This window comes from Channa argus, chromosome 22, assembly GCF_033026475.1.
Source record: "Channa argus isolate prfri chromosome 22, Channa argus male v1.0, whole genome shotgun sequence".
In the NCBI taxonomy this organism is placed as follows: Eukaryota; Metazoa; Chordata; class Actinopteri; order Anabantiformes; family Channidae; genus Channa; species Channa argus.
In genome coordinates this window covers 11,860,458-11,887,891 of record NC_090218.1, presented here as the reverse complement: position 1 = coordinate 11,887,891, position 27,434 = coordinate 11,860,458, and the positions used below count along the sequence as shown (strand labels likewise).

The window sequence follows — 27,434 nt, the reverse complement described above, 5'->3', positions numbered from 1 at the left end:
TAATTCAGGTCTGCGCATAAAAATTCAGCCCTAATGCAGCGAGGATTTCTTCTCGAGCCCTTTGACAGCTAGTTATTCAGTCCAGCTCAGGAGGAAGTGACACAGGAACATTCACCGTCTTCAGTTTGAAATTCCCGTCAAAACTTGTTTATTCTTTGTAGGCAGTCGAGCATCTCGTTGTTTTACAGCAACAGTAAACTTTCGGGTGTCCACTTTAAAATGACTGGCTGAGATTTGGGTTTGTGGTTCTTTCATAATAAAGATCTTTTACATGAGATGTTACATGATGATGTGCTGCATACACTGTTATGTCCAGATATAACAACTGTTACGGACATAAACCCCCAAAGTCTTTAGTGTGAGTGAAGCTCAGGAGTTGTCTCTTTACAGTTTACCGTCAACGTCCGGTGTCCTCTGGTCCCGACCTCCTGTTGTGGACTCGGTGGAGAAAGACAAAAAGACGGAGGCGGCTGGAGCATCACATCCTCTGGACGGGGTTGATCCCCAGGATGTCGAAGCCTTTGGCCATGATGGCCGCCGTGGCTTCGCACAGCAACATCCTCCACATGTTCACCTTCACCACCTCACCTGGTGACAAACGGGAGAGAGAAACTTTTAAGGACTCGTGTCTTGCACATTTTATTTTTTGCTGTCCAGTAACGGAAGCAGCGTGTCGGTAGGAAACGTTCAGTGCAGACAGGCTTCTCATTTTCACCGCAGCTCCAACCAATAATGTGCTCAAGTACGACACTCGAAGCCACTGTATGAAACTGAAATCAATCCACTCTGCTGCATTTTGGAAAATGTTTCTACGGAAAAATATTAGAGTGTAAACACAACTTTGATTTCCCCTGATTGAACACTTCATGTACTGTAGTACCGTGTACTTTCATACACTAAACCACCGACTGGTTAGCAAATGACAAATCCAGACGGCTGCCACCCGCTGTTTTGGTTTTTGATCGCTGTAGCTTCTATGATGCGTTCAGGAGCCACTTTTTGGAACCAGCTAAGGGCAACATCAATTCAACTGTGCGCCCTTTGACCCCTTGGCTTTAATGCTTCTTTCCAGTTGTGAATGTTTTTGTAGTCCCAACATGGCCGACAGAGCGACGCAGCTTCAGTGACATTTATTCGTGTCAAATTAATCTTGAGTTTTGAGAAATGTGCCTCACTGCTGCTGCACGCTTCATCGGGATCAGCGTGAGGAAATCATCCAAAACATCCCTAGTTACCGTCCAGTGTTTCTAAAACGGATTTAAATCAGATGATTTAATCCTTTCAGGTAACTGTCAATCATCCATTATCTGAAACCACTGTTCAGAGAGACATTTTAGAGGTGCGGGAGAAAACTGGAGGAAACCCACTCAAGCACGAGGACAACATGCAAACTCCACTCGGGATTTGAACCAGGGACCTTCTAGGTGCGCGGGGCCAGCTCCAACCACTCCACCACCATCCTACCTTTCAGGTAACTACTGCCATTCGTTTTCAGCGCAGAAGAGGAGAAAATTAGAAACGGGAGAAGAGGACGTCCTGAACAAGCCGTCAGGTGGACAATGAACCGCGAGAAGTAGGAAAAGGCAAAATATCTCTAGTCAAAAGTGAGGAACTTGAAAGGAAAACAGACGAAAATGAATAATGGAGACGTCAGGCAGATGAGTGCGACGGGAACAGTCAGAGGTGAAGCTGGGGATGCTACCAATAAACAACAAAAGGTCACAGGGCACAATTTAATGATCCTACGGTCACACAACAGCCGACACCACGGCATCAAATGAAAGTCAATGACCTGGACGTCTACATTCACATGCAACATCCATGACCGTCCGTCCCATCGGGCCAAATTGCTACGCCGAGCAGAAATCCAATAGAAATTAGGGCGGTAATGAGCACCAGAGGGTGCATTAAACAGACAGGCCGTTACAGGGGCACGAAAGTCGATGGTCACTGACAGACAACAAGATTCATTTGTAATTTACACAAACAACAAGCTGACATTTCACTTTTTAATTGTTATTACATTTTGATCCATTAGCTGTAACAGCGTTTGCCTAAGATTAATTAAAAATCACAACAGCTTATTTTCACATCCTTATCAAAAGGCCGCTTTTTGTTTTTCCTATTGCGTTTCAATCAGTAATAAACCTAAAAGTAGTTGTGTTGAACCCAGAGGTTCATAAAACAGCACAAAAAGTGTCATTTAAAACCTTTGCTTGATTGAAATGTTTAAAAAAAATAATAATTAAGCTCTTTAAATGTGATGCTGGGCCATCAAATGCTAAAAAACTATTAAAAATAACCGGTGGAGCATCTCACACTTAATTATGTTGATGTGAAAAATAACCGTTTAACAACTTAGTCCGAAATTGTAAATGACTTGAAGATTTCTTCATCTACAGTTTATAACAAAAAAACAAACAGTAGTGAACTGATCCTTAGTCCCTTCGCCAATTATCAACTTGCTCCCTGTGGCTTTAGTTTAGCGTGTAAAAGGAAATTCATGCTTTTACACTTCCCCAGTTGAGTCTTTTAAATTAGACACGATTCTGCGGACACTGCTGAGGAACAGACGCAGGATTCAGAGCAACACATGCTGCCGTTTAGACATTTATGTATTTCCGGTTTAACGGGACGTGGCTCAGCAGTAAAAGAGTCCACGTGCTGAAGTGACCTGCCTGCACTCAAACCTGTCACCCAGTGATAATACGAGGAGCAGAAAAATCCTGTACTTGTCCATTTTACTGGCAAAAACATCATGTTGAAACTGCTCTGCTGCCAAATAAACGTTCAGCTCAGTTTGTATTAACCGTGTGTTTTCTGCTGGGTTCATGTACTTTTGATGTCAATGCGTTAAACACGCAGACTTCAACTGAAGTGAGACGGATCAAACCACGGTCGAGTTCCTCTGGTGCATAAACACACGTGCAGTGTATGAACGAAGCTCAGTACATGTACTAAAACTCGTCTCCTCTTCTGGGTCGTAATATGCTGTCTCGCAAAGCAAAGTGACATCAAACATTCCAGCAGAGCATTAGCATAATTAACAGCTCTTAGCCTGAAGCGCCAACTCTTCAGTGCACTGCGGAGATAAAATGCTGAGAGCAACAAGTGGGGAGCTAACAGTGCCCTGGTGGTTCAGTGAAAACCCTCTCACACTGAGACTCTGTGTTAATTGGCTGACTCCCATCGAGAGCACAACAAGAAACCGTTTCTGTTCTCTTGTTTTCTTCGCGCACATCTGACCTTGATATTAGTCAAAGCTGCTTCCTGGGCTCACAAATTCATTATTTCCGAGGCCCAGGGGCAGCAGCTCTTTGTAAACAGCTGCAAAAAAGAATCCTTGACCTTGTTGTTTTAAGACTTTGACTAATTTCATCTCGAAAATTACAGCCACCAACTGTCCTTCAATTAAGAAAGTAATAAACGGTGCTGGGTTAGAGGAGTTACTACCTAAAATAAAGTATTACTTTGCTTCACTGATCCTAGTGACACCTCATTACTTTGATGCCTTGTTGGTTTCACCAGATTAGCAGAAGCTGGCTGGATGGTGGATTTGATTTTCACCTTCAACCAAACCAGTCGTCTCTGCGGAGCCTTAGCGAAGCTTGATCCCACTGCAAAACACTTTTTACAATTGAGTTGAATAATTGGGGACAAGCTGTCGACGGGAAAAGACCTGTACGCAAATCATCTCTGAGAGTTTCTGGAACAAAAGGATGAAAGAACTGAAATTTAGCCGAATGTTCCCGTGATTAAGGACCAAATGGGTTGATTAGGATCTAGGTGCTGCTCATAATGTCTGAAGGTGACAGACATTACCGACATTCATATATTTATTCTAAACATTGTTATTGTTTTTGGCACATCGCATCATTTGGTCGTAAATATCAGTAATACTGTTTAATACCTTCTGCTGTTTCTGGAACGGAGTAAGATCGTTCATGTTGAAATACAACAAACACACGAACTCATTGCTTTAGCTTTCAGGAGGTTCACAATCAGCTGACAGAGCCAAACGGGTCCATTTTCTGTGACTCTGACATCCTACTGTGTGTAATTAAGACCATTTGCTGGCTTTGAATCTCATCATCACATAGTGTTGTGAGCAACACTATGTCTTTTAGGGGACAACCTGAAAATGTGCAGCCTTTTGTCTCCTAAAAACCAATGGAAATGCATCAACTGAATCGCTTCTAGCTCCTTGGAGCAGTGCAGGACTAAACCTGGATCTTTCCGTGGGGAACCCTAGATCTACCCTATAGGTTTTACAAACAGATCTTGTCCCCAACGCAGCGTACCTGTCTGTCTGTCCTTCTCCACGCAGTAGCAGCTGTCGTAGAACTCGGTGAAGGTGGTGGCCACTTCGTACAGGTAGTCGCAGAGTGTGTGGAGCAACAGGTCGTCCAGGATCTTCTGCAGGATCTCAGGGAAGCGCAGGAGGCACTTCCCCAGCTTCCACTCTTTACCGTGATCCAGGAGGACGTCTGTGGTCTCCGCTGCTTTCCTCAGCGTGGCCTCATCAATGTTAGCCAGACGAGCTATGGACCTACAGAAAGTCAGGACGCACATTAAAAAAAATAGTTGAGATCAAAGTCAAACAAGGACTTTTCCCATAGAAGTTATCAGACGTTTTGCTCTCACCTCTTTAATTAGGATTTGAATAAATATTGAAGACAGACATTTTGTGGCAAACAATCATTTATTGCATACGGAGCTAAAGGAGTCAAGGATGCTGTTGTTGTGCTTCATCAAACTTTCTGTTGAAACATCTAGAGACACATGCTGAGGCTCTTATTTATGGATTTTTCATTACCTCGTAACAACATCCAGCCGTTTCTTCTAGCAGAAAGACTCTTGAGTATTGATCACGCTTTAAGTGGCTGCACAGTGGACTTTAGAAACTGTAGGACACAATGTATCAAAATAAACACTATTCACTGCTGCTCTGAAATATTACTGTAAACCAAACCAGAGAACCTGATGATAATGGTGGAAATGTCTTTAACTTTAAAATTAGGACGTTAGTCTGGGCTCTTTTCAACTGTGAGGAGCAGTTTACGGTTTATTTTATCACTTTTTAAAATTCTAAACACAAAGTTTCTGGAAATAACGATGTCGATGTACATTAATTAGTAATTAAATATTCAAAATCCATCTGGTACCAGATGGTACCACTAACATAGTGTTAAGGTTTCACCTAACTCACCCTGAGGGAGGTGACCTTTCAATGACAACTGACAAAACTAAAATCTATGATTAAAATACTATTAATATATATATTCAGTATAGTCTAAAATGGCTTCTCATCGCCATCTGTGGCACCATGAGGTTTTAGGATCTTCTGTTTGTCTGCGTCTTTATTTGCTACTGACACTTAAACACCCACAGTTCTTTTGATGGGGGGGGAGGGTTGATCACTTGAGGGCTCAACTGAGCAAAAGCAGGAACATCGAATCATCTCAGGTGACCACTTCTCACCCCACTGGACACCGAGAAGATCAATGTTTGCTGGAGAGGAAGGGAATCAACGCAGCTCTGCAGTCAGGAGTCGTCACTCGATACAGCGGATAAGAGCTGAGGAGAAAATGGGTCTCGCTGACTGCAAATACCCCAAAGACTAATCCGTTGCCACAAGCACCAACAAGGGCCGGCCAGGTCGATCTGATATGGGTAATGAAAGTGTACTGGCACAGCAGGGAAGTGCTGTGACAGGACAGAATGGCGGAGACATCTCAAAAACGTGTGAGAGAAACTCAATTTAACTTTTGAGATACTTTCAGCAACACAAGCCGAGCAGCTCGTAGGCCGGCGGAGATGTGAGCGATAGATCCACGTTACTGTGGAGCATTGAGCATGTGGTAAATTAGAGGACAGACAAACTAAACAGAGGTCTGTTTGTTTTTATGGAACTACGTTTTCGCTAAAAAAAAGACTGTGTGACTCACTGTAACGTCATCATAATGTAATTCAGCAGCAAAAACGACACATTTCTTAAAAAGTCAAAACTTTTTTTATCACCAAATCATCTTGGCAAGGCTTTCCTAGACCTGAACCCAGGTATGGATTAGCGAACAGGCACAGACCAAGACCCTTGAGGGCTCATGGGTCGGAGTTTCTTTTTGAAGTGACAGCGTCACAGAGCTCAGGTAAAAAGTCCACAATAAAGCATCAATAATCAACACAAGGACACGAAAGCTACTACGAAGAGCTGAAAAGCAAAATAACAAGATGAATTAAAAGTTGATGCTTAGCTTCACCTGTTCACGTTATCAGCATCTTCACATGCAGTCAACACCAACACATCCTTACATTTAGTCTGCTACATGCAGATGTGTTACTTCTACCGTGTCACATGTGCATCGGCCTCGGAGCAAATTCAGAAATCACCTGCTGAATGCACTGTGGTAAAGAGCAGTCAGGGGCTCAGATCTGATCAAAGCGGCTCAAACATCGTTGATGCACTGCCAACGTGGCCAAAAGCGTCACTTCAGCACTAGTGTGAAAAGGACTTAAACATTTGTGCTTAACTCACCCGTGTGGAACGTGAACATTACAGCGGACCCTCACCTGATGCGCGTGAAGGCATAGAGGAGGTACGCGGCCGTGTTGCCCCGGTCGTCCAGCATCTTGTCAAACGAGAAGACGTAGTCGTTGATGCGGTTGTGGGAGAGGTCGGCGTATTTGATGCAGCCAAAAGCTACGGACCTCTGGGCTTTAGTCAGCTCCTCCGGGGTCAGGACCTGCACGAAGTTTTCATCCGTTAAATCAACAGTCACCGTTTCACCTCAACACTCGGTAAAGTATTAAATCTTCGGATAAACCTGCGGCTTTTATCAGCTGGTAACTGCTGCAGGTGCTACTTCACCACCTTGTGCTTCGAACAGTGAAGTCACTGTGTTGAACTTAATCCAAATAATGAATTTCATTTACTAACTTCCGGCAAAGATTAAATAGACGTATTAAGTTATAAATGACGTATTTGATATCACGAGGAGTGAACAGAGTGAGTGGGAGGATTGATTTTGCAGATACTGAGTTGATTGGAAAAGGAAAAAAAAAAAAAAAAGAAACACTTCCAGTCAAGCAGAGATTAACAGACTGAGGAAATTACATGATATGACAGAGACTGATAGGAAAATAAATGACAAACCAGAACTCATTAAACAAAACTTCCAAGACAAGAGGATACAGAAAAGTTAGGACATGACAGCGTGTTAGTCCGTCAACCAAGGTTCCTCAAAGAAGAGGTTAATGTAAAAAAACAAAAAGAAAACCCAAAACCCTCATATGCACATTTTGGATTGTATTTCTAATGAACCAACAGTGGAAATGTTGCACTTGTTGGGAACCATTGAGGATCAGGGCAGTGAATGCAGTGGTTATTAGACACAGTACATGTTAGAGTATGTTAGACTTTTATCAAAGCAGGCAACTAACGGCTTCACTGACATAAGGGTCTTTTGTTTTATTTGTGGACACTGTCAGCTCAGACGTCGCTTTAGGATTGGAGAACTATTTCCTGACCTGCTATAAAATGAATCATTAAGTGAAAATGACGTTGTTATTCCCGTGAGTTTCCTGAGATACACATCCAGGGAGCAGAAAAAGTCAACTTCAAATTAAAAGTTGTATTTTTGGAAACAATTAATACGCAGGTTAGTGAGACTCACTTCGACAGAAAAATCTAATTCGGAGTGAAAGATGGATCTGTGACAGAGGAGAGAAGAAAAACTGATGATGCTCTTCAGTCAAACCCATCAGATTGTCAAATAAAAATCTGAAAAATGTGAAGACACTTGTCAATGTCAGTCACAGAGACAAACCTGTGTCTTTAACTTTATTTAACTTTTTCTTTTATCAAACTTCTTTAGTTCTCCGACTGCTTATTAACGTTTTGTGTTTGAAAGTAACTAAACCTTCTTTTGGGTGTTTGAGATCATCACTACATACTTTACCCACCACCCATTCAACATTTAGTCTCAGTCCAGACTTTCATTCTAATCAGTTCATCCACGAGGACAAGCGGAGGTTCGTGCCAGTCCTCTCCCAGTTTTCCTGAGATACTGTATGAGAATTGGACACGTGAGCTCACAGAAAGCTTCGACCGCTAAAATCCAATCAGTTCACCCTCAAGTCAAAGTGGATGTTTGTGGCAACATTGGAGAAATTCCCTCGTGAGATGGACGGACATGAAAACATGAGCCTCTGTATCATTCTGATTTATAACAAACTCTGGCTACAGAACACATCACCGTGTGTCCTATAACCTGGTTAGTTGGACTCTAACACCGACTCTGTTCACTTACAAATGACGCTGGTGGAAAAGGTTCATTATATTTTAGTGTGCATGGAATGATTTGCACACCGGACTAAAACTGAACCCTTTCATTCCACCATCCTCTTTGAAACAGAAACTGGAATATGCACCACATCTTGATTTTACTTTGAGTGATTCCTTGTTTTGATCTTACTGCATTTTTTCTTTTGTGTTTGTTATTTTTCTTTTTTTTTTAATGACTTTGTTTTAATTTTAATTTGTCTTGTATTTCTGTGAGCATTTTTTTTTTTTACTTTCTGCCAATTCATCTTTAAAAGAGTTTATTTTATCTCAACTGTTTTTTTTTTTTTTAACCTGGTTAAATAAAGCTTAGAGATGAGGCATGTAGAGGACCTGTAATCATGTCAGTAATATCTTACATTTTATTTTATTACTATATCAGTCTCTTCTCAGGTCAGAAAACTGTAAAAAAATGTATATTTTTATTTTTATTTAGTGACATATTTAGAAGAGAAAAGCAGAAAAAATGGACATAAGAAACTGGAACCAAAGAAAGTCTCAAGTTTTATTAATAGACGTTTTGGACAATTAACCAATTGATTACTTGACTGATTGTTTCAAGCTCCAGTATCAGGCCCAAAGCAGAACGGATCGTCACCAACATGCACAGACAGGAGTCCAGGATACAGGGGGACAGAACAGGACAGGGAAGGACGGAACATAAACTGAAGTCAAAGCACAGGACACAAACACAGAATAGCAAAACAGAAAACAGAAGTGGAGAAAACGAATCTCAGCAGCCGCCGTGTAGACCGAGATTCGCGGAGGCCAGGGTGGGGGGGTGTTTTAATGAGGCAGGGTTAGCAGATGGTAGAGGTGGGCAACAGCCCAGAGAGAGAACAGAGTGCCAGGCCAAAGGGCCCTGCAGGGGAACTCAGCTGGCACCGGGCCCCCCACAACCTTCTCGGCATTAAAACCATCGCGGTTCAACTGGAAGTCAGTGTCCCAACATTCCAGAGAAAACCAAAGCAGGTCATGAACATTCTTCTCAGAGTGACGAAGCTCATCCCATCACTTCTGACAGACTCAGGTCCTCTGTACCGATCTGCTTAAACCCAATCATGATCCTAAGCTTTTGCCAATTAACTTGTTCCGTGTTGGGATATTTTTTTTTAATCATTACCCATCTTTCCCAAACTTTTGTTGCCCCCGTCGTGACTTTTTTGACACCAAATTCTCAAATGACCAAATATTTAAAGGCAACTCCTCGATTTTAACATTTGTTGTCCCGTCTTTGTGCTACTTTCATTTAAAACCTGATTGTTTTTTAAAACAACATACAGTACGACAGAAGACTTAAAGGCTGCTTCACCGCTACTGGACTGGATTCTTTTGGTTCTTGTTTGAATGGTGCATGTAAATGAATGCAATTAAATTACCCTCTGAATTCCCTATATTAAAATATCTTTCTACTTCTAACTAAAAAAAACACCCCCAGATGACATCACTTGGAGGAACCTTCAGTTCAAATGATCTCATCTTCTTGCTCATACTATGAAGTTAGTAATTATGGTTTCCAGGGCTCCTCCAGATGACATCATCTGAACTCCTATAGATGGAAAAGCTCCTCCAGGTGATGTCATCCGGAGGACTTCTTCAGCTAGAAGCAGATAGCAGTCAGGGGGAAGTTGAAAAGCTTTAATGTACAACTAGAGTCTAAACTAACGCCACAGAGAGCAAGTGGAATTTGGATTTACCAACAGACAACTGTAATGAAACTAAGCAGGAATATTGGGATTTGTGTCACTATAAAATTAAGACATCACAAATTTACAGCTGAGGGATTATTACCTCCTGTGTCTCATTAAGTGTTATCATTCAGTCCTACTAATTAATAAAGGAGACAGACATGAGGCCTTCTTATTTACATACAGACCTTTCTCAGCTCTTCTCTTAAACTAACCAGACGAATCTGACAGACGTGTCTGAGAGAGACTTCACACAGTCTAGCTGCCATCAGAGCAGAGCAGAGATAAGAGGTTGTCGAGGTCTCTGGACATATTCAGAAAACTCCGGGGGTTTGGCTCGAATTGTGCAGGATGGAAGAAGCAGAGTGAGATGGTCAATACTGTAAAATAATGAGCTGCTCACTCCTCCCACTAAACGGCTGCTTACTGAAGTTTAAACATGACACAGGATATTGATTTTAGACGACTTGAATAGAAGCCAAATCATCTGGAAAATTCTGCAAAAGCTTTGTTTGAGTTAGTAAAAAAAAAAAAAACAACTGTCCTCAGCTGCTAAGGCTGCACTAATTATTCGGGAGGATAAATTAATAATTTATTTAATAATTTAGCTTTCCACACGATTCAATTTGAAACAGCAGCAAGCTGGACAGAAATAAAAGCTCAGAATGTTTTTACATGGATTCACTGTTAAATATTCAAATATTATAATTAAATGATTTAATATTTTAGAACAAAACACACCTGAGGTGCTGCAGAAATATTATCCATTTCTTCATCTTGTGCTCCAACTTTACACACAGGGTGTTAAGTTACGTGGAAACATAGAGGGTCTTACTGTGAAAACCAAAACCTTCTCTTCCCTTTTTTTAATTCTCTTGTTCATGCTGAGGCTGCATGAAGACAAGAAAAGGGATCAGCAAATGTCAGTGGGCTTCATCCAGTGCAGAGGTGAACATCTGTGCAAAACCTCATGGCAATTTTTAAATCATTTATCAAGTTATTTTAAACTGGGCCGACAGTGATTGTGTGGCTGTTTTTACATTGGCGACTTGCATGTTTTTAATACAGATCAGTCCATCAACAGCACTGTAAATGTCTAATTATGGATAATCCATAAAATGTCACTGTCAAGAATTTCTTCATTAGAAAGTAGATCCATGAACACATTAGCGAGTCACCAGAAAATAATTTTGACAACCGTATGAAATCATCGTTCTTAGAAAATGGGAGACAAGCTGGTAAACTGAGGAGCACACGTCTCCATTTGCACAAAGAAGAAGCTGCACAGAAAGTCGAGAACGCTCACCAGCATCTTTCCCCTGAAGGAGTTGAATCATGAGTTTGCTGATACAAAACCACTAAACGGCCATTTGTAACATCGTCGTGGATGAAAGAAGTAAACTTCCACCATTATCAAATGATAAAAACTGCACAGCTCGTATCAGTTAGCAATGTCTTATCTGTCATATTGTAATTTATTGATGTCACTGCTGAAACAAGCAACAGCATAAAGGCAGAGACAAACAGTAGAACTTTCAATCAGACAGTCACCAGCAGGACGACAATCCTTAAACTGGCCACAGAGCTTTTCAGAGCGAAGAGTTGGGAAACGGTAAACCTGGACCCAGGCCTGCTGCAGAAGGTGTGGCAAAGCCCAGCATGCTGCCATCACGTCATCGCAGCAAACGTGCAGCACCTTACTCCTCACAGCATTCAGTGCAGCAACTACACTTTCCTCACACTTCAGCCTGGACATGAACAGGGGACACGCTCGCACTCCTGTTCATAGTATAATTGCAAATATGAACATGTTCCAAACATCCTCTCTGCAGAGCGCGACATGAAGAGAAACAACAAATGAAGAGAAGCTCCTTAGTTTGTGGTGTTGGCTTGAACAACAACGTGTGCTTCACTCATCAGTGTACAGGACGTTTGCTTTGGCACTTGTGCAGCTGCTGCACTACAGCTGCAGCCACAAAGTTTGGCTCTGCAGAGAGACTCTCTTTTGACCATAGCAGACTGAGGAGATGGGATGAAAACCATATTCATTATAATGTTTGCTTTGTTCGTGTCCACAGCATCTTAAAGCCTTTCAGCAAACCTCACAATGCAGAAAGTGGGTTCTGCATTTTGACTAAACGGAACCTGAAAACAGCCATTTCTCCTTTGTCTGGATTGAATACACTTTGTCCACGTGCAGAATACGTCTCCCCATGTTTTGCTCATCTTTACACTTCTTGTCACCTTTGTCTTTCAGCTTAAATGTCCCACAGAGGAGGACAACCTCTTTACAACGTTCAAATAGGAAAGTTTCTCCTAAATAAACAATGTCCATAAATTTGTCCTCTTGTAAATCTGTGATATTTAGGACAGGACAGGACTTTAAATAGGTGTCCCCTATTGTCTTCAATGTTCTCCATTTACACCGCTCATCCTCACCTTGTCTCTCTCCTTCTCTTTCAGTTTGTCCATGGACCTCTTCAATCCCTCGTCCAGCAGGTCCATTAGCCTCACAGTGTCTCCTGACCGGGTCTTAAACTTTTTCCTGAGCAGACAGATGAGGAGGTGGTTAGTGATGAACCTCTTAAAGCCACAACCTGACAGCAAATGAGAAAGTTTGAGTGCTGAGACATGGTCCAGCCCTTTGCAGCAGGTGCTCCGGTTTCACTTTCTGGAGGCAAAAATCAGCATAACAACAACCTATTAGATTATTTCTGCTTACAGATGCTCTGGGTCGACACATTTTGTACATTCAAGCAAATCAGATGAGCATCACAATCAGAACATGAGCCAAAAATGTAATAACCCCCCTTCTTAACAGCTCCATAACAGCTCCCCCCGTGGCTGCGCTGAGCTCTTATTGTCTGGATGAGTGATTATGAAAACAGCGTGATAAATTTCTAATGGAGTTTGGAGTAGCACAGACATTATGGGGCCAATTTACGCCCCCTCAGGTTACTGTGGGGCATTTAGCAGCACTTAGTTATGGCTTCTGTGAAGCACGACGTCAACACCGCCTGCCCCACCCGGGCTCTACAATTTTTCTCTGGACGATTGATTAGAAAATAATAAGAGTGTGACAGACAGAGTTCAAATTATAGAGGCTGCTCGCCCGTTATCAGCCACAGAGTAATCACTGCTTACTATAAGAGGAAATAATTAACACACAGACTGAGAACAAAGGAAGTGACTAGGATGACAACTGCACTGAGAATATGGCAGCAAAAAAAGAAATAAAAAAAAAAAGCTTTATATAGTGGGTGATTTAAAAAATATACAAATCAGGTTAATGACAAATGACTGTCTGGTTTTTCCTTGGTTGAACTGAAAGAAAAGGACGACGCTAAACTATGGAAAGCGGAGAAAAAAAGAATGTAAAGAAGAGGAAGCAAAGAGGAGACAAAATAACAAGAATTAAATAAGGAGAAAAAGAGCAACATGAGAAAGAGGGAAAGAAGCAAAGGGAGATGCAAAGAGGACAAAAACTAAATGGAAGAAAGAGACAAAGACAAGTGACAACAGATATAAAAATATAATATAAATATAAAAATAACGTACTCAAATCTCGACTCAAAGCCTGGTCCTTAACGCAGTCACCATCATCACTCACTCAGAGCATCGTTGGCTCCGACCGACTCTTTTTAGCAGCTGTTTGACAAATCAACTCAATTGACCACAAAAATGCAAATAAATCCATGTTCTCATTTTGTATTTCAAGCCTTCATCTGCCCGAGAGGCCTGAGACTTGGCATTTTGTTGTCTAAATACTACGTTCTGGACTGTACGTGTGCGTCAGTCTTTGCAAAACACTGTAACGCAGCCATTGAGTCTGTGCTAGTTCAAACACAGGAGAAAGACCTGCAACTTCAGACGGTTCCTCGGACGTTCGCCGTCAGGACGACGCTAATTTGAGCAGGAACTAATGTGTGCAGCAACTCCCTCGGCTTCGACCTCAGTGAGGCTTTAAAAACTGTGAACTTCATAAAACGTTTCCTCAGACTCGATCAAACATTGTAGTCGTCCAACTTTTAATTACAGTTGTCCACCTACTGCCGAACTTTTCCGTTCTCTTCATCTCCTCACATGCTGAGTAATAACAGCTTTGCGGTCTGTGGAACTGCCTCGATGGTTCCAACACTGACTCCAATGTTTGTGGAGGAGCTTATGTATATTTCCATTATTATTTGTCAATGCAGCCCTGTAGTAAAATTCCGTTTTTATGTGCGATCATAAATGCAATAAAACATGAAGCAGAGGCGATAAAGACACAGTGAAGGACATTCAGATGATAACATTGGGCTGGTGGACAGGAGCTTCTCGTCTTTGTTGCAGCTCTAATGATGGTGGTTTGGAATCGTGTAAACTTTTGATAGACTACACATAAAATGGCCGCAATAATCTCCACGTTTAACTTTTTAAAAGGACACCTTCACTGATACTGAACTTGCTTCTTTGGGTTGTAGTTGGCCTAGTACTTGTACATAAATGGTATTAAACTTCCCTCCGACTTCCCTATATTAAAATATCTCCACTTCTAGCTGAAAAATGCCTCCAGATGACATCACTTCAGTTCAAATGATGTCATCTCGTTGCTCACACTATGGACTTTTAATGATGGTCAACCTGCTTTTCCAGAGCTCCTCCAGATGACATCATTTGAACTTCTAATGATGAAAAACGAAGCAGAGAAATATGTGAATACATTGAAGTGAGAAAAATAAAAGAGTCTAGGAAGTCAGTGCAGCTGTCCAGAGTCAAACGTGCACACACCCAGGTTGGAGGACAGTCCCCTGGATTTGCAGCTGTCCAACAGCCATTTCTAGCACATGACTCCATGTAAAACCAAACTTGCTGACTCTCAGCTGGCATTTCTCAGGTTTTGAGAGTTTTCAGCACTGACACAGGTCACAAACCAGACACTCAATGACTAAGAGTCTGTGTGTTTTAAACTCACTTGTCCTCCCCCAGCACCACTCCAAAGCCTGCGTGTTCCACACGGGTCACTTGGGGATTGTACCAGCCGATCATCTGTGCCGCAGCGAACACTACTTGGAAGTGTGTGGCCTGCAAAGAAAAACCCACACACACACACACAGACTCTTATTCAGCAACACGCCACGGTGTATTTTCCACGTTAAGAGAAGAGTTTCTTCACGTCACTGCAGCCGGGAACAAAAACTAAACCCCGACCAGCTGCAACACTCACACATATTCACATCAATTAAGAATAAAAAGACATTTTTTTGTCTGAATGGGCCTGAATGCCTCAATTAAGGATGTCCTGAACTGAACCCTTCATAAACATCTTCACCAGAGTCATCAATGAGAAGCTGACAATTTGTGTTGGATGTTTTCTTTTACGGAGTCTTAACATGCTGGTGTTGCAGATGCTACATTTTTGAAAAGATTGCGAATGGCTGATTTCCTTCCTGAAGCTCATCCAGGGCAGCTGTAAAGCAGAGCGGCTTTGCAACATGTGACAAAATGTAACAAACACTAGTCTGTCACAGAAAGGCTGAGCAGGCTGAGCAGTGGACGAAGACCTTTAGATCAAACACATGAGCAAACTTTCTGATGGACAGACAAACGCAAGGACAGTTTCAATGCACTTTCAAGCTCCTCAATCTAACTTTAATCATCACAACAACACAGGATGTAGAGCGGTTGTCCACCAATGCCACAGTTGTCGGTTGTATTCCCGAATTGTCCTTGAGCAAGACACTGACCCCCAACTTAGTTGCTCCCGTATGAGTGTTGGCCAGCTGCATAGCAGCTCCCTCATCAGTGTGCGAGTGTGAATGGGTGAAGAAGCAGCAGTGTAAAGTGCTTTAAGTGCCGCTTCTTCTTTTCCTTTCAGCTGCCCCCTTTCAGGGGTCTCCACAGCGAATCATGTGCCTCAATCTAACTCTGTCCTCTGCATCCTCTTCTCTCACACCAACTAACTTCATGTCCTCTCTCACTACATCCATAAATCTCCTCTTTGTTCTTCCTCTAGACCTCCTGCCTGGCAGCTCCAACCTCAGCATCCTTCTACCCATATATTCACAGTTTCCTCCTCTGAACATGTCCAAACCAACTCAATCTGGCTTCTCTGACTTTATCTCCAAAACATCTAACATGAGCTGTCCCTCTGATGTCCTCATTCCTGATCCTGTCCATCCTCGTCACTCCCAAAGAGAATCTCAACATCTTAAGCTCTGCTACCTCCAGCTCTGCCTCCTGTCTTTAAGTGCTACATAAGTGCAAACCATTTATAACTAAGTGACTAGTCCCGAACTCTAAACAGGTCTTAACCATTAACAAAGCCTGTGAAACTGGGATGGCAAAGCAAAAACAACACAAAAGTGCTCCAGAGGTGAAGAGGAGGAGGAGCTGGGATCCGCTGCAGCCTCTTTGTGACCCCTACCAGGATTAGTGGATGGATGATTAATTAATTTGACTCTGTCTGTTTTCAGCTGCTTCACATCGCTTCACTAAAATCGCAACACACAACGAGCAGCGTATGACTGTTAACACTGGTTTCAGGGTGAAAAGGTGATGAATTGCACATCACATCGGTTCATCAGGTGTTTGATAAACAGCTTGTAGTGACTTCACAGCAGATGGCTGCTCTTTCTGCTACCATCTATAAATTATAACAGTATTTATTAGAATATTATTACAACACAGTAATTTTGCGATATATGTTGTGTAAATGGACGCTTATATAGCGCTTTTATCCCGTGTGCTTTTCACACCGATGGCGATGATGTGTAAGGTGATCAGCTGACCCCCAGGAGCAACTTGGGGTCCAATGTCTTGCCTAAGGACACGACACGTAGCTGGGACCAGGGATCGAACAACTGACCCTGTGGTCCTTCTTACCAACTGAGCTACAGCAAATTCTTATTTTTATTATAACCTTATTTTAATTTGATGTATTATTTTCCTTTGTAACATCTGATATACACTGTCCCTTTGTACACAGTAGTATTCAGAAAAACAAAGTAAATCCTAATCTCGTCCCTGCTCTGGAGTATTCCAGAGAAGAGAAAAAGGAACAGCATGTGATCAGCTTTATTTTATTTTAATAAAATATGCCTGAATTGGACATTTCTAGTGTCTAATAGTTGGACGAGCTGAGATTAAGGTCGTTTTTGGACCCTTTCTATAACATGTTATTTACCCAAAGGTGTACAGGTTTCCCCAAATCCATCTTTACAATGTCAGGCTGTTTATGAAGCTACAAACACTAACATTTGCATTATTCATGAGCCTCTGGTCTGATTAGCTGGAGGTGTGGCCCACATGTTCACCCCCAGCCAATGGGAAAACCTAATAAATACAAAGTATATTCTCCTACGCAACAGCAACATCACGGCGGAGACGTAAATACAGGAAGTAAGTGAAACAGTGATCTGTAAACTAATCCTGAATGTGAAGGGGAAGAGACTCAGCTGAGACATCAGATGGTTCAGAACAACAGCATCACATGGAAGTTTCATAAAAGTCTTTTTTCCAAACGTAGCTTAGCTTTAGCACAGACGTATTCCTGCATTAAACACGTTCTGTACGCTCTGAAACACCCTCAGCAGCTGGTTAGGGACAGACTTATCCGTACGGTCACAGTGGAAGCAGCTTCACTGCTCATTTAAGATTTTAAAATTTAAATAACTCACAAACACAGAGGTGATAGAGTTCAGTGATGTGACAGCACGACCTTAATCCACATCATAGCTCTTTGGGTTTTACACCCGCACAGCCACAAATATCAACCTCGTGATGAGGCCAGAGAAAATTCAGTCATTCTATTAGAACACAAACACATCCAGTGGATGTTGAGAGGCTGAATCGGTGATGCTGTGGACCCAGGAAACCACCTGTACATCACCCGTCATCTTCTGTCACTGTGCAGCGCACTGAACATGCTGCCTCTTTGCTAAAGTTTTGGACGAGTTGGTAAATTAAGTTTCCCCTCAGCTTTTAGTTTGAGTCAGACTGCAGACGCCCAGCCCCCTACTTCCCTCCCTCCTCTCCAGCTTGAAGATAAAGTCTGTCTTCATAATAACACGCAACCTTTTAAAGCCCCACCTGCTGCAACACCACAGATAACTTCTTAAATGTTTTCAGGCCGCAACGTGAGCTGAAATGTTTTTTTTTTTGTAATTAATTAGTCAGGACGAAACAAATGTATAAAAGTATGGCTCTCAAAAAGATTTTGTACTATTCTATTTACAGGAGGGACTAGTTTATGTCTCCAGAAAACCAGATGGTGATTCATCTACACATTAATCAACACATTTATGAGATCAAAGCAAACATAAAGACGTGAATTTTAGGAAACTTTTGATTCCTAAAACACTGCTCGTCTTATGTCTTGCTGCCACAGTCATGGGAAAACACAATAAAATAAAGTCAGCATTTAAAGTTTAAAGTAAAGCTTTTCTTCCTTACAGCTGAAACAACAGGAGTCTCTGCTTCCTAAAACAATTCTGAACCGTAAAACTTACTAAAACTTAAAAACAGTCCTGGTGGAACAGGGCTGAAACTGCATTGAACAAATGCTCCCCCTGCTTGTTGTTACACCACCTATGTGTTTCTCTTTCTGAGCTGCGTGTTTTCTGGTCATGTCTCCCTCCACCCACCTGTCCACTGTCCGTGACGTAGATAATGATGTCGGCCTTCTCGTCAAAGATTCGCTGACGCAGGGCTGCGAGGTCGGACGTGTCGTAGGTGTATCCCCCGTCTGACTTGACGATGGTGAGGGGGATGGACTGACCCGGGGCGAAGACAATCTTACGGCCCTCGTCATGCTCGATTAGCCCTGAGAAGAGGGATGATCAGAACACACAAAACGAGGACAGTGGAGTGGAGAGGACAGACAGGAACAGGATAAAAATAATGGTTGTAAGAGAAAGACACTAATAAAATGGATGTGATGGGGAGGAAAAAAGAGCAAGAGGAGATAATGAGTGAAATTGAGAATGAAGAAAGTGCAGAGGAGGAGAGAAGTTAGAGTAAAAAGACAATTAGACAACCCAAAAAAAAAAAAAAAAAAAGAGAGAAGAAAAACACATAGCAACAGGAGGATTTGAGACCAAGACATTTCTGAGATAATATTGGCCCCAAGTGGTAAAATCATGCAACTGCACACATCAAATAACTATGCAGAGTATGGTTCATTGTTACAAGAAGTATTTTAATAACCTTCGTACCTAGAATTATACATAACAAATAATCTGTAATTCAGTCTCCAGTTTGTTTGGATTCATTGTTAAAAGAACATTTTTTTATCTGAACATGAAACAACAATGATTTTCTGAGAAATAATAATTAGGTTCTGTGTCCCTGTGACCTTTGACCTGCTGCACACTGACCTTTCTCCTCAAACTCTTTCACCACCTTGATCATCATGTCCTGGTAGTACGACTCCCCTCTCTCGATGATCTGGATGCCCAGGCAGTCGTAAACCTTCTGAAACTCTGAGACACAAACGTACGTCTCTTAGTGTTTTCATTAACTTCTGACACACACGGTGTTTAATCGTGTGGTGCACTGCACTGACCACGACGGTGCCGTGTCATTCAAGGCTTTATACTTTAGATTTAAAAGGTAGAAACTGAACCCACTGAACTGTCCGTGTTCTTAAATATACGTTACTGACGCGTCATATCATATTATAGATTGTATTTACAGCGGCACTTGCATGTTAAAGTATGTATAATACTGTGTTTGTATAATACATATGTCTGTGGAAAACCTGTCATTACATATCCCAGCCCCCTACCTCCCTCCCTCCCCTGCATTAAGATGAACTCCGTCTTCATAATAACCCTGTAACATTTTAAAGCCCCACATGTGGCTGGTATCAGTGTTCATGAGTCCACCATCAGGAAAAACTCTGAACAGCACGACAGCAATGCAAGGAGGAATCCACAACTCTACAAGAACAACATTGCTGCCTGAGGACGACCAAGAATAAGAACTTCATCCCAATCTACATAACATGGTGCTTTGTTGCTTCTAGACTGGGGATCACTGTCAGAGAGGTGAATTCACAGGTGGCCATATCCTATAGGGCCGATCATGCAGCGATACAATGAACCAAAACACACAGGTGGTTTTACTAACGATTACCATTATCCTTTAGAAATGCTAAAGAAGGACTGAGACACGCAGACAAAGAAGCCAACCAACATCCCTGAGCTAAAGCTGTTCTTCAAGAAGAAACTGGCACGAAGGTTTAGTTCAAGTTATTGATGCATGAGATCAGATCAGTTACGGACGCCACGGGTTAAAATACTGTTACAACATACAAATATGTAGAGTTTAACAATTTTCCACAATAAATAAGTGACCAAGTTTATTTCTGTCTAGTTTAATTTGAATTGGATCATGTATGAGCTCAATCTTATGCACAAAATCAATAAAATTCCCAAAGTTTCAAGCAATAAAGCCATTTGTATTGTTATTAGAATAATACTGTTAAACATTATATGAATATAGGCACAGCCCTAGTACTAAGGACAGTTTTGTGTGAATCAGTATAAATGAAATCATAAAATCACAATCTCATATGAAGTAAATTCAGTCAGTCTACCTCTCCTTGAAACATCACAGATGAGGTTCCAGGCTTTGATGAAGTCTGGCACTTTGCTCTGCAGTCTGACGACACACTGGTACGCTCGCTTCTTAAAGTCCTCGTCCTCGTCAAAGCGCTTCTTTGACTCCTGACGGAGGGAGGAGGTGAAGGAGTGGAAACGGAGAAAAGAAGGACGATCAAAATGAGCGGGGTGGACGTGATGTGAGTAAGTACATGAGGTGAAGCAGATAATGTGCGTTTGTACTATACCGAAACATCAATACATGTTTTTATCTGTCCAGATCTAGAATTTACAATGCTGCAAGTTCAACAATTACTTCAACTAAACCGTCATAATTTGTTTGAAATTTATTATTTTTTTTTTTTTAAGCAGTGGTAAAAATCAAGCATTTCAGGCTCCAAAAAGGCCAAAGAAATCCTGGGAGGACAGATTTATATACACAGACAGTACAGACATGTACATTCATATGTACGAATGTTAGTCATTCTAGAATACTGCATGTAAATAAGTGGACACAACTGCATTTTTCCATTTTAAGGATCTGCTTACATGTAAGTTCAGTTTAGTTTTTAGTTATTTTGACTTATTTTGAACATCATAATAATTTCTGAGTTTCCCTAAAACGCCCGATGGAAAACAAAGTTTCTACTGACTTTGTAAAAGGCCTGCAGGTCTCTGATGGGTGGGGAGATGGTCAGGTAGTTAGGAAATTTATCCTGCAGGTGGGCGATCAGCATCCCGAACTGGGTGCCCCAGTCTCCCACGTGGTTTAACCTGAGTGTGGTTTGGAGGGAAAAAAAAAAAAAACAAGTTTTAAAAAAACTGTGAAAGTTTGAGTTTCTACATCTGAGACCTAAGAGTGAAGTCTGTTCATCAAAACATCACTGGGCAGGTTATCAGGATGTGTGGTTTAGATAATTAGGGTCTGGGATTCCTAAAAATAAGTCATCTTTAAAGTACTACTGTGGCATGCTATGCTACGTGAGGATGAGAAGTGTGTGAATGCTTGTTAACATCCCTACAGCTACGTCCTTAGCCGCCTTTCTGCTGGCTGACTGTCCTGCTTCAGTCACTGGAGGAGAACTGTCTTAGCTTTGCCCTATTTGCATCCAATCTCAACAATTTAAACAACTTTTTAGCCAAACACAAAAGCGCAAGTGGGTGTGTTCTGGAAGAAACGTAGCTTTCATTCGTGTGCTTCTAATATGTTGTGATGGATTCATTAAGCTGCAACTTCTTATTTTCTCTAATTAAATGACGTGAACACAGTACTACTACTTTAGATTTTTGTAGCATTACTTTACATTTTCTGCACGATCATAAACTTGTTTCTTTAAGGTGTGTGTATACAGTAAGAGTTAACATTATTATAGCCTAGCTTAGCACTGTGAGCTCATGTTTCAGATGGAGCGGGTCGGGCGGGCAACAACTGATCGGACCTGAGAACGTCGTAGCCCAGAAACTCAAACAGCCGACACATGCTGTCACCGATGATGGTGGAGCGCAGGTGGCCCACATGCATCTCTTTGGCAATGTTGGGAGAGGAGAAATCCACCACCACCTGAAACAGAATCACACATCCTTACTCTCACTATTCCTGGCTACGTGAGCTCCTGTCCTTCCTGAAACTAGGATCGTCAGATCGTTTCCATTCCCACAGGCCTCTGAGCCTATTACCTAAAGAGATCTAAGGACATCCTGAGTAAATCTGGTTTGTTCTCAAACATAAAAACTAAGGAGAACAGTTCTCCCCCCACACTTAAGCCTAAATATTTAAGGCTTAAATATTTTTGATGATTGAAAAGGTAAACTATCCATTATTTCTAGATGTACAGATATAGAAAACATCACAGGTTTTAGAAAGAAAAAAAAGAACAAAAAAAAAACACTGGAGAGTTCCTGGTTCTTTTCTTTCCTAGTTCCTTTGGTGGAAATAGGCTTTTTGGGCAGCAGAGCTACGGCCCTACAAATTAATATAGAATCTGAAAACAAATCCATATAGTTCCTGTGATGAAACGGGGCCTAAGTCTTCTGAAATGTTTACTGGTTTAAATCTGACAGTTGAGGCATTTCAAGAGCCGATCTGACTTCTAATAAGGGCTGAACACGTAATCGTTCACAATCGATATTGAAATTTCACAGAATGTAATTTAGAAACAGTAAAAGCTGCAGCATAGGAGAACAGCAGACATTTAATATTAAGAAAAGCTCTGAGTTCCTTGTTAGCGGAGGAGTTTTAATGATGGCATGAGAGAGGGGCTTGTCAGCTGACTGCAGCACAGAAGAGAACATATTTAATTGCATTTGCAATCTTGCTCTAAAACATTTGCAGTTCAGCCCTACGTCTAACGATCTAACATAATATCTGGCTTCATGCTGCATGTGGGGGGTGAGACCAACCTTCTTCCTGGAGGTCAGTGGGGGAGGCTGGACCCCGTTGATCAGCAAGTTGCTCAACAGCTTGGACACAAACGTCCTCTTCAAGTGGATGTTGATGAATCCTGAAGGCACGAAAGGCATCATAAGAGATGAATGAGAATGAATCCGAGCAGATATCAATGCCAGGATACAGACTAACACAAGAGGTGCTTTGTGAGGACTAACACTTGCTGACAGCTTTAAATTGACTTAATTGACTCTCTGCATTCTGTCCAACTTTAAGTGGAAACATACAAACTTTGTAAACTTCTAAAAGTATTGATGAACAGCTGATGTATTCTGATGCATGTCAGATTTCCAGTTCAAATGCATTTTGACAGTTGGACATCTCTTGATCTCTCAAACACCATATTAATGTATTTGCAGTAATTTTATGAGAGAACAACAAATTTATCTTTAAAGAAAGCACTAAAAATGCTATTTGAAATGAAATTTTATATGAACAGCTAACTGCATTTTGTAATGTAATAAAATGTATTGAGACTTATTTAGTGAAGCCATGTGAAGCTTTGGGTTTTGTTTTGTTTGTGCTGAAATCTTTGGGGCCTCAGAATAAACCAGATATTAGGAGTTCGTGACTTGGTACTAGCTCTCGTTGGTTTCTACAGCATTTTGCTCATTTTAACTGTTACAGCCTCAGTGACAACAAAAGTCCCAAAAGTCTTAATGTTGTTAAATATGCAGCACTTCTGAAGAAAAACACCATTGCTGACTCTAAATATTAATGTACTGCACTAGTGCAGTTAAGGCCCAGGCTCACTGATATGTTTTAATTTCATATGGGTTGTAATGTAATATGACTGGGGAAAGGAATTCATTAAACTACTACGATACATTATTAGTTGGTATCAACAAGAAATGTTCTGGTGATTATGCTTTTGTGTTCTACACTGCAGTTCAACACTATTTACTGACCTCCAACATACAGTATGGGTCCAAGAGAGCCGGCTGAGAAATCTCTGCAGTACTGTATCCAAACGTTTCCCAACAGTAAAGAAAAGTTAAACAATGGAGATATTGTGCAGCTGTACCTGGTCCTGCGATTTCAGTTTTCTGGATGAGTTCATTGTCTGGCAGGTTGTGGATGATTTTCTCTGCGATTTCCCTCGGGTTGGCTTTCACTCCCTTTGCCTTCAGCATCTGCAGCAGAACAAAGTCAGAGACCATTTGGCTTAAAATGAACTGAAACAAGTGAAACGCTTTCCTACAATCATCCTGGAAAGAAACTATTTCCTGACTTGCAGCTCAAACTGCAACGAAAGGCTTCACACAGCCAACTGGTAAAAGGTTTGTAATACGTTTAGGATTTTTAGCTTGCACTGCTCATTATGTTTCAGGAAAGAAAGGCTTTTGCTTTTAAAGCGATGAGAGCTCAGTTTGATGTTTAGACAAATCATATGTAATTTAAGAGACATTTAAACCCTTTCAGGATGTCTGGACTGAAATGTTGAAGAAAAATGTTTCATAATGCACAGATATGGATGTGTCAGACTAACCTGGGCCATAGCCATAGCACTGTTGCACTGGTAGTCCCCCAACTTGGCCTGCTGATTGGGTGTGACGGCCAGCGGAGGATTGTCCAACTCAGGGCAGGAAGCGCGGATGGCCTCGCCAAAAATCTCCTGAAGCCGCTGGTTGATGTTAATCATGGATTTACTGCAGTTACTGCTCTCTTCCTGCAGACTCTGAGGACACACAACACAACAAGCTCACTAACATAATGATGATCCATTAAGCAGCAATAGTCTTTAGCAAAAGAGAATTTTAAGAAAAATGTCACCACTTCAAAACAGTTTGAGTGTTTTATGAATGTTTTTGTGAGGGTGAATGGTCTGCACATCAAAGTGCTTCTCTACCTCATTGGGAGCCAAAGCGCAGCTGGCCAACACTCACCGGGGGCAACTAAGTTTGGTTTCTGTGTCTTGCTCAAGGACACTTTGACACGTGACCGGAAAAAAGCCAGGGATCGAACCAACAACTTTGGGAATGGTGGGCGACTGCTCTGCCTCCTGAGCCACAGTCGCCCTTTTACGCGTTTCCTTAAATTTATTTTTAATAACATTACACCATTTTAACAAGTTAGAGTATGAGGGGGCCCGGTAGATCAGTGGTAGAGTACTGGGTTGCGATGCAGAGTTCGAATCTCGAGCAGCCAGGTGTGGCCCCATCCTGCGTAAAAGCTCAGGCTATATCAACATGCAGAACACATTCTGCTGTGGGAAACCCTGAAAGGACAAGCCGACGATCTAGAGTGTCATTGTATGAAGTCCTGAGAAGATTTATTCATTCTTATGCAACAAAATTCAGTGAATCTAGAAATGAAGAGCGTAGTTGTATTAATCGGTTTCTTTCTCTCTAGTTTATTTCTTGTGCAGCTACAACATTCATTTCTTTACGGAGTGTTGTATTGTCTTGTATTGTCCAACACAACCACTTCATTTAGCTCAACTCAACTTTATTTATAGAGCGCTGAAACACAAATGGAGCTGACCAAAGTGCTGTGCATGGAAAGTCAAATAAAAACACTTTAAAAACAATATGTAAATCAATAAAATACAAAACAATAAAACAAGACAGCAGGAACATAGTCTCATGCAGGAAACAGAGTTGTACCTGTCGCCTCAGTAGAAAGCGCTGCCCCCTGTATTTCATTTCTGCAGTGTCACTCACCCTTTTGAGGATGTTGAGGCGATATTTCAGCCTGGTGTTCTCCTCCCGCAGCTCATCCAGGTGTGCAGTTGGACTCAGGTTCTGTGGGTTTTTTAGACTCTCGATCTCAGCAGACAGGCTGCTTATCTCATGCTCCTGGGAAGAAACAAAAAAATGATTTTGTTGTGTTATTGCGGTTTTTGATCACCACTGACCAACATCCCTCTTCTCGATTGTAACATTAAAACAGCCCTTTGGGTGAAAGTCTGCTAATGCTTGGTCCCAACCAGGCCTGGTACATTCCAATCAATGTTATTAATAATAACGACAATAATAATAATAGACTTCTTTCAAAAGCACAGAAGTAAAACACTCCTTAGGTTCCTACCAAACGGGTTTAAGAATAACCAAGTTTTAAGGTTTTCTTCAGCATCAAAACAATCAAAAGCAGCGGAAATAGTTCATTTATAGAAATGTCTACAAATATTAGGCCAAAGCCTTAAAGTTCTAAATAAAGCAGATTGGGTTAATTTGACCCTAAAATAAAAGTGAGGCAAATTTTTAAAAAAATCTGTTAGGACCCAATGGAGGAAAACAAAATTTATTTTACAGCAGTTATAAGATCTGATAACTTTCTAGAAGCTGGGTTGAGTGATCCAAACTGAAAGTGCAACAAACATTTAAACGACTACAAGGAATCTGCAATATCAATGTGAACTTTAGACACAAAAGATAAAATGAAATGTGGGATTCATTAACTATCAAGCATTAAGTCATTTAGACAAAACATAATGCTAAAGATTTTGATCATCTATTTTTCTTTTTTTAGCAACAATGACAAACTTTCATATTTCTTTCCTATTTTGAGGATTTGAACCCAGCTTTTCAGTCGAAATCCAGGTACTGTAGTTTGTAGGAGGAAAATACCTCATCAATCATCCAAAGGTAGAATAAACACTTTGGAGAAACTCGGTGCATCAGTTACTTGACTAACATTGCTTATAAGATTTGAATCGCACGTTACTCAGAGTAAACAATTGTTCTACGTTGAATATGAACGTAGTGGCACCAGAGTCGATTCAAACATCTGATCATTTTGCACCGGCTTCACTTAAGCGCTTAACAGACCCCGCACAGTACTTTTCCCCTCACACTAAACAAATCCACAAGTCGTGCTGTGGAGTTCAGCCAAACCAAGCGACATAAAGCGAAAACACTATAGAAATTAATCTGAAGAGACGATGCGTTTTGCGTCCGTCGCTAACGTGCTGTCAGCGGCACCGAGCCGAACCACACGTACAAAAGTGTGACTTATATTTAAATATATGATTACTGTCGTTTAAAATGTTCGCCGATTTTTACAACGGTAACGCATTAATCGGAAAATATTTGCTATTCTGTTCGGCCAGCTAGTTACTTTAAATGATAAGCGGAAACCCTCTAAAGAGACCGTTCGTTTTACGACGTTTACTTTTTACCTCAGTGCCACCGGTGGTCACACACATATTTAGCTAATTAGCCGGTTCTTCCACAAACCGGGGGCTCACCTGTTCTTGCAGTCGGACTGTGTACTCGGATACAGCGTCTCCCATTTTTCTGAAACACCGGAGAGAAACTCTTGTGTCGGGTGAATGTGGAGTACAGAGGCTGATGAAACAAACTAAGAGAGAAGGAAACTCATGGGACGTTCACGGTTTTCAATTCTACTTCCGGTGTCTCTTTTCTTCGTTGCGT

General features: G+C 41.4%; 1 protein-coding gene across 1 annotated transcript; it reads right to left on the bottom strand.

The window, feature by feature from the left end:
• Positions 1-119: 119 nt before the first annotated feature.
• On the bottom strand, positions 120-27,417 carry rars1 (arginyl-tRNA synthetase 1). The gene is made up of 15 exons (XM_067491460.1): positions 27,248-27,417; positions 25,722-25,856; positions 24,548-24,736; positions 24,083-24,191; positions 23,013-23,113; positions 22,052-22,173; positions 21,266-21,386; positions 20,609-20,738; positions 19,386-19,490; positions 18,654-18,832; positions 14,984-15,093; positions 12,469-12,574; positions 6,571-6,743; positions 4,302-4,549; positions 120-588 (listed from the first exon to the last, which is right to left on the bottom strand). Exons 1-15 carry the CDS (start codon positions 27,290-27,292, stop codon positions 479-481), a joined length of 1,983 nt encoding a protein of 660 aa, XP_067347561.1. The 5' UTR covers positions 27,293-27,417; the 3' UTR covers positions 120-478.
• Between the last annotated feature and the right edge of the window lie 17 nt (positions 27,418-27,434).